Source organism: Epinephelus moara, chromosome 9 (assembly GCF_006386435.1).
Source record: "Epinephelus moara isolate mb chromosome 9, YSFRI_EMoa_1.0, whole genome shotgun sequence".
Lineage (NCBI taxonomy): Eukaryota > Metazoa > Chordata > Actinopteri > Perciformes > Serranidae > Epinephelus > Epinephelus moara.
Window position 1 is genome coordinate 3,881,316 of NC_065514.1, and position 8,102 is coordinate 3,889,417.

The 8,102-nt window shown below is 47.9% G+C and overlaps 1 protein-coding gene across 1 annotated transcript in view; it reads right to left on the bottom strand.

The window, feature by feature from the left end:
* Positions 1-8,102, bottom strand: part of LOC126395947 (uncharacterized) — an 82,251-nt gene that overhangs the window by 55,484 nt on the left and 18,665 nt on the right. The window contains exon 4 of the mRNA XM_050053750.1: positions 3,563-3,679. Within this exon, the coding sequence (XP_049909707.1) occupies positions 3,563-3,679 (117 nt within the window). The remainder of the gene's footprint in view (positions 1-3,562; positions 3,680-8,102) is intronic.

Consider the following 8,102-nt stretch of genomic DNA (forward strand, 5'->3'; position numbering starts at 1 on the left):
GTGAATTAATAGTCAGCCTCTGCTGCGTCAAGAACTCCGAAATCCTTCAGGCGTTACTGTTAATTTTGGTTGTTGTCATTAATTTAATTATTAATCAAACTCCAAATTAATAGTTTAGCCTACTTTATCAGACTGATATCTTTAACTGGCTATCATTTTTCCCTTTACGGGAATGGTGCCCCACGAGGTGATTTAATGTTAATTAAGTCACATTATTTAACATGATTATTAATTATTAATAATAATTATTATTTCCAATAGCCAATTAAATCCCTACATATTTGGTGCCTCTTGGTGAGACCTAATATATTGATCCCAACATATTTGGTGCTGCCGTGTGAAGCCCGAATTTATGATCCCAACATATGTATATATGGCATCAATAGAACGTAATAAACTCAGTAGAATGCTATATTACACTTAAAATGTGCTGTACATTTCCTCATACATTAATGTACAGCACATTCACATGCTATGAATGCAGAGCTGCAAGACCCTGTATGTATCTGCATATACACACATTTATGTACAGACACTCATGCGCATACACATTTATTTGAGGCGTAAGGGTTAAATAGCATGATGGATGTTCATTTTAGTATTGATCGCTCTCCACTCAACATGCTTATTTACCTATACATTTTTGTCCTACCCCATGCAGAGCTGGCTCATGAAGCCCTTTGCGGACACTGGCAGATTGACCCCTGAACAACACACCTATAACTACAGATTAAGAAGTGCACCGTCAGTTGTGGAAATGGCTTTTGGGAGATTGAAAGGACAGTGGAGGTGCCTTCTAAAAACCTGCCATTCAAATGTTTGTTTTATTTAGTTCTGGTTGTGTATGATGCACATGTTTTGGCTGCTACTCTCAATTGTTTTTGCTGTTTTGTTGCTGCTTACCTGACAACTTTTGTATTGTTTCATCCTTCAGTTCAATAAATTCATAGAAATGATGATGTCATGTTCTCATTTCTTTATAAACACAGTGACTGAAGACATCTATGAAAAGTATCTTCATAAATGGGTAACCTGTTGAGTTCTTGACTTGTTTTTACTAGCTTTACTTGAACTTATTACACAGTTAAATTGTACATCATTAAGTGAAAACATACAGAAGCAGACATTTCTCTTTAGAAAGGAATTTATTTAAATACAAAAAACAAGCTAATGATAAAAGTGGCAAGTGTACATTGAATGTGCAAAACTAAAACTTCCCATGAAACAGAACTGCTCATTTCTGGGCTTGGGCCTCCATCACAGACACCATGTGCCCCATCAGTCCAAGAAACACACTGGTGTCAGTCTCCAGCTTCTGCAGCAGGGCATCATTCAGGTCCTTGCTGTGCTGCTAGAACCTCTCGTCTGCCCTCTCCAGGTATTCAAGCAGCTCTGTGTTACTTCATTTTCCCTGTGTACAAGAATAGAAGAATCAGTTTAGAAGTTTTTCATTAAGTCCTTAGTAGATAAACACAGGTTCAGCAGTACAATGTAACAAACATGTCAGCTCAACAATCAGCACTAGTCTTACAACACAGTATATAGACCTCACACCATATTAACAGTGACAAATGTACACAGTATTGCTGATTGGAGCATGTAGCTGCCCTGGTTCAATGGCATCAGTCATGGGTGGTAGGGGATTGTGTATGAATGATTGTTCATTTATCACAGCACATATCTATATTATCAAGTCATACTTTTAGGTATATCTCCATGTCTGCATAGTGTCTGGTGAGACAAACTACTGGATAAACAGCAGAACAACTCTTATCTGGTCTGGTCTGGTGGCTTTGACCTGAGCTGCTGGATGGTGTTGGCGAGCTGCAGTGGAGTGGTGACGTTAGCTCCAAGTTAGCATTGTCTTGTTCAATGGTAGATAACTCTGTAGACCACATGAACAGGGCTTTAAACAGTGACTTGTCCACTACACATTATACAATGTTTAGCCAACTGAAAGTGGGGCTGGTCGTTGAGCCAATGGCTAAGTAACTTGCTAACGTTAGCTAATGTTAGCAAGGCTTACCTGTTGATCAGTTAACATTAAGCCAAGCAGACATCACAAACAATAGCTGTGTCCCAATTTAGGACCGCATCCTCCGAGGGACACGGGCCTAAATTGGGACACAGCTGTTATCTGAAGAAACTGGTAAAACTAAACAACTATGTGCAAGGTGAAAATGTTTGAAAACAAACTTACTGGGGTCCGTTTGCGGCAGTGTTACGCTTTCGTCCACCATCGCTTCCAGCATTCATTGCAGTGGCTGAGTGGCTCAATAACCCAGCCCCCTTCCCTGTGACGTATGTGGTTCGTTCTTCTAATCCAGCTAAGAACTGGTGCCACTCTGGAACCAGTTTTTCTGGCCCAGAGCCAGTTCTTTTGTCTGTCGAAACAGGAAAACCAGTTCCAAATTAAGCACTGGCCCGAACCAGCACTGGAACTGCTTTGGTGGAAAAGGGGTAATTGTGTAGCTAGCACTATTGGACCATAACCACCATCTAAATGATGTTAATAATAATGATCAATCTTTCTAAACGTACTAAACGTAGACCATAGCTTTAAGTTTGCAGACGACATGACCGTGGTGGGTCTCATCAGAGACGATGATAAGACAAACTACAGGAGCGAGGTGAGCCACCTGGCCTTGTGGTGCAGCCACAATAATCTCTCTTTGAACTTGGAGAAAACAAAGGAGATTGTTGTCGACTTCAGGAGAGCGCGCACCCAGCATTCCCCTCTGACCATCAACGGTGCTGCTGTAGAGAGGGTGAGCAGCACAAAGTTCCTGGATGCATGTCACAGAGGACCTCTCCTGGACCCTCAACACTACTTCTCAGGCCAAGAAGGCTCACCAGTGCCTCTACTTTCTCTGCAAGCTGTGAAGAGCCAGAGCCCCAGCCCCCATCATGTCCACATTCTGCAGAGGTACCATCGAGAGCGTCTTGATCAGCTGCATCGCGGTTTGGTATGGTGCCTGCACAGCATCCGGCCGCAAGACCCTCCAGCTCATTGTGAGAACAGCTGAGAAAAACCATCGGTCACCCCAAGTTGTGTCCAGTAGGTCATTGGTGCCTGTTATGGTGGCAACCAAAGAACCTGCTGCTGGAAACCAGTGGCTCAGAAAGCTGTCAAGCTGAAGAAGGAGTCCTTTCAGGCTGGTTGGTGGTTGGCCCAGGGGACTCCTGAAGCAGCACACATGTGTGTTTCATATATACAGATATATATCTTGATGCATTCAGCATTTGATTTACTGAGGCAGCAGCTCATCAGACTCCATCATGGCTGCTGGAGACAGTCTGCTGCCATTCTAGCTGGAACATGTGTGAGTCAACCTGGGGACATTACTGTCATAGATGATGTTACTGATGATGTCACTGATGGGCTTACCTGAGCAGGTGAGATCCAGGATGGAGGAAGAGGAAGATGATGCTGCACACTCCCTCAGAGCAGGTACAGAGTGAACACAGTTAGAGTCGATCCACCACACAGGTCTGGCTGAGGACTCCTTTCTCTCTCCTACAGAAACAGCAGAGCCACAGTCCAGCTCTCTGAAGACAACACCTGCTGTCTTCAGGGTCCAGTAAGAGTAATAGCCATTCACTGGTCTCCACTCTCCCTGATGTTTGACCTCCAGTGTTCCTGCACAGCGACTGTCTCCTCCCACCAACCTGACAGACTCTGAACAGAAACCAGAGAGTCATCAGTAAAAGAACAAAGTGAGTTTCATTAGAAGAGAAATGATCCAAATCAAAGCTGCAGCTCCTCTTCTACCTGAGCAGGTGAATTTCATATTCTGTTTCTCTCCTTATTATAATAAATAATAATAATAATACATTTTATTTATACAGCGCTTTTACAGCTCTCAAAGACGCTTTACATTTAAAAGAAAAGAAGTACATACATGTAAGTGCAAAGACATAAACAGAAGACAAGGACAATATAAAACAACAAGGTGCAAAAGCATAGTGCAAAACAAAGAAAAGGAGGGCACATGAGGAACCGAGAACGAAAAGCTAATGTTAAAGGTTAAAAGCGGATTTGAAAAGGTGGGTTTTGAGGAGTGATTTGAAGGTGGATGGATTTGGACAGTCACGGATGTGTATAGGGAGGGTGTTCCAGAGGGAGGGGGCGGCTATGGAGAAGGCTTTGTCACCCCAGGTTCAGTGCTAGGTCCCATGTGGAGGAGAGAGGAGGTTTTTGTCGGATGATCGAAGGTTGCGGGAGGGAGTGTGGTGGTGAAGCATGTCCGTGAAGTAGGAGGGGGCCTGGCTGTGGAGGGCTTTGTGGGTGAGGAGGAGGATCTTGAAACTGATTCTGTACGGGAAAGGGAGCCAGTGAAGGTTTTGCAGGACAGGGGTTATATGTTCACGGGAGCTGGTGTGGGTGAGGAGGCAGGCGGCAGAGTTTTGGATGTACTGAAGTTTGTTGAGGACTTTGGATGATGAGCTGTAGAGGATGCTGTTGCAGTAGTCCAGTCTTGAGGTGATGAAAGCATGGATGAGAGTTTCAGTGGCAGAGAAGGAGAGTAATGGACAGAGACGGGCAATATTTCTAAGGTGAAAGAAGGCAGTTTGGGCAAGGTGGCTAATGTGATGTTCAAATGAGAGGTTATTGTCGAAGATGATACCAAGGTTGCGGATGAATGGGGAGGGAGAGAGGGTGGTGTTGTCAATGCTGAGGGTGAAGTTTTGTGTTGCTGTAGAGAAGGATTTTGGGCCGATGAGTATTATTTCAGATTTGCCACAGTTGAATTTGAGGAAGTTGGCTTGCAGCCATGATTGGAGTTCAGTCAGACAGTTGGTGAGGGTAGAGCGGGTGGCCGGGGTGATGGATTTTGTGGAGATGTAGATTTGGATGTCATCAGTGTAGCAGTGGAAATGGAGACCATGACGACAGATGATGGAACCAAGGGGGAGTAGGTAGATGATGAAGAGGAGAGGACCAAGCACCGAGCCCTGAGGGACACCTTGAAGCAGGGGGACAGTGGCAGAGGTGCAGTTGTTGACTTGGATGAACTGATGTCTGTCGGTGAGGTATGATTTGAGCCAGGACAGAGCAGAGCCAGTGATGTTGAGGGAAGTTTGTAGGCGGGACAGCAGAGTGGTGTGGTTGATGGTGTCAGCAGCAGTGAGGTCGAGGAGGATGAGTATGTTGAGGTGGCCAGAGTCGGCAGAGAGGAGGAGGTCGTTAGTGATTTTGAGGAGGGCGGTTTCGGTACTGTGTTGAGGGCGGAATCCGGATTGAAATGGTTCATATAGTTCATGAGAGCAGAGGTGGGTTTTGATTTGGGAGGCGACAACATGTTCCAGAATTTTTGACACTAAGGGAAGGTTCGAGATGGGACGGAAATTTGAGATGACGTCAGGGTCCAGGCCGGGTTTTTTGAGGATGGGGGTGACAGCGGCCAGTTTCAGGGATTTCGGCATAGAGCCAGAGGTGAGGGAGGAGTTAATGATGGTAGTGATGAGTGGGGAGATAGTTGGGAGGCAGACTTTGATGATGGAGGATGGTATGGGGTCCAGGGCGGAAGTGGAGCTTTTCATCTTGGAGATGATGGGGAGGAGTTCCAGGGGGGAGACAGGGGTGAAGTGTGAAGTTTATTGACAGTGGAAAAGAGAGTCTTGGGGTTATTGGAGCCAGAGTGAATGAGTTGTGAGTAATAGTTGGACCGGGCTGCAGTGAGGGCGTCTTTGTAGTTTGAAAGGTGGTCTGTATAGGCATGGAGATGGACTGTGAGACTGGTTTTCTTGTAAAGTCTTTCAAGCTGGCGCTTACGGGTTTTCATGTGACGGAGTTCAGGAGTGTACCAGGGAGATGAGTGAGTAAATGAGACAGTTTTGGTCTTTAAGGGAGCCAGTTTGTCAAGGCAGAGGGACAGTGTGTTGTTGTAGAAGGTGACCAGGTCAGAGGGGTTTGGGGTCAGCAGGGTGATGAATGTGGACAGAGTATTTGCCAGTGAGTCAGAGAAAGCAGAGGGGGAGATGGACTTGATATTTCTGAAGGATATAATGCGTTTGAGTTTTGGGGTAGGGAGGGGGGTCTTGAAGTCTGCAGTGATGGCCAGGTGATCCGAGATGTGGAGGTTGGTACTGGAGAGTTGGTGGAGGGTGAGACCGGTGGCGCAGACTAGGTCCAGGATGTCGCTGCGACAGTGGGTGGGGAAGTTGACATGCTGGGTGAAGTGAAGGCAGTGGAGCAGTTCCAGGAGGTCTATTTCACTTTTGCAGTTTGGATCATCGATGTGGATATTGAAGTCCCCCAGCAGGAGAATTGAGGGGGATACTGGCAGATAGCTGGGTGAGGAATTCAGTGAGGTCTGAGAGAAAGGAGTTGTTTGGTTTGGGAGGGCGGTAGATGATGGCGATGACCAGGGAAGTGGGACCAGACAGTTTGAGGGTGACTTGTTCGAAGGACTGAGCGGAGGTATGGAGATTGTGGATATTTTAAAGCGTTTCTTGTAGATGGCAGATCTGTGCTGCAGTTGGAACGGGGTGAGGAAGTGTGTCGGTGGAGGGGGCATGTGATGTAAATAGTCATGCACGTGGCGCGTGATGTACGGCATGCTGAATATTGGCTGTCAGCGTGCGGCTTCCCAGGGAGGTAGGGTGAATGCCATCGTGTTTGAAGAAAGAAGGATGGTTCCAGAAAAGATGAAAATTGTCCACGAAGTTGAAGCCTCGAGCATAGCAGGCAGGCCTGAGCCAGGTATTCAGCAGGAGCAGCCTGGAAAAGCGAGCGTCCCCGCGACCAAGTGTGGGAATGGGACCGGAGATAAAAACGGACTGTCCACAAGTGCGTAGGAAGTCCAGGAGGGAGGTGAAAGCACTTTAGGTCAGCTCAGAGGCGCCCCGAGCCAGGTCGTTGGTCCCTACATGCACCACGATGCGGGTGATGGAGGAAGGGAGTGACTGCAGCAGCCCAGGGAGTTTTCCCAGGATTACCGGGACTGTGGCTCCGGGGAAACAACAGATGGTGGCATTGAAGAAGCGGATATTCCTTGTGATGGAGTCTCCGATGATCAGGGTGGTTGGAGGGAAGGGCGGGCGAGGAAGGGTTTTTGCCGGGTTGGATGGTGGCGAACCAGCATCCAGGTCATCCGCTGGCCGCGGGATCGGTGACCGGGCACGTTTGGAAAGGTGTTGCGGTGGATCGGCCGTTACAGCCCTAGGAGGAGGAGAGTCTGCCGGGAGCGTGGGGTGGAGGAGGCCTCCGGAGCGTCTGAGGACAACTTCCTTCAGGAATTTGCGGTAGTTGTCTGGGAGGAGAGCTGGTGATCCGGGACCGCAGCAAAGCCACTCTGGGTATCGGCAGGTGCTGGCGGGGAGGAGGGCTCCACGTCACCTGTTGGCACCAGGCCGCCGGGGCGGCGAGCCGTGGGTACACCGCCAGCTGCCAGTGTGGAGCCAGCCACGATGATCCCAGAGGCAGGGCAGCTGGAGCGGGGAGACGGCGCCCCAGCAACCGCCACGGCACCAGGGACAGTGGGGCCGTCGGAGTGGGAAGCCATCAGCCGCAGGTGTAGGACTAAGATAAAATAAGATACACCTTTATTGATCCCATAATTGAGAAATTCCAGTGTTACAGCAGTCAAGGAAAAAGAGTCAGATTAAAGATTTCAAAAATTAGACTTAAAAAACTTAAATAACTAGGCATGGGCTTGGCAGCTTGGCTGTCATCCTCCTTTCTCCCACCACCTGCACAGAGTCCAGAGAGCATCCCACGACAGAGCTGGCCTTCTTGATCAGCTTGTCCAGTCTCTTCCTGTCTGCAGCTGAGACACTGCTGCCCCAGCAGACTACTCCATAGAAGATGGCTGATGCCACCACAGTGTCAAAGAAGGTCTTCAGGAGCGCCCCCTGCACTCCAAAAGACCTGAGCTGCCTCAGCAGGTAGAGTCTGCTTTGGCCTTTCCTGTACAGTTCTGTTATGTGATCAGTCCAGTCCAGTTTATTGTTAAGATGAACACCCAGGTACTTATAAGATGTCACCATCTCAATGTCCTTTCCCTGGATGTTCACCGGTGTTGGGGGGAGGAGTCTGCGCCTGCGGAAATCCACCACCAGCTCTTTGGTTTTCCCTGCGTTGATCTGAAGGTGGTTCC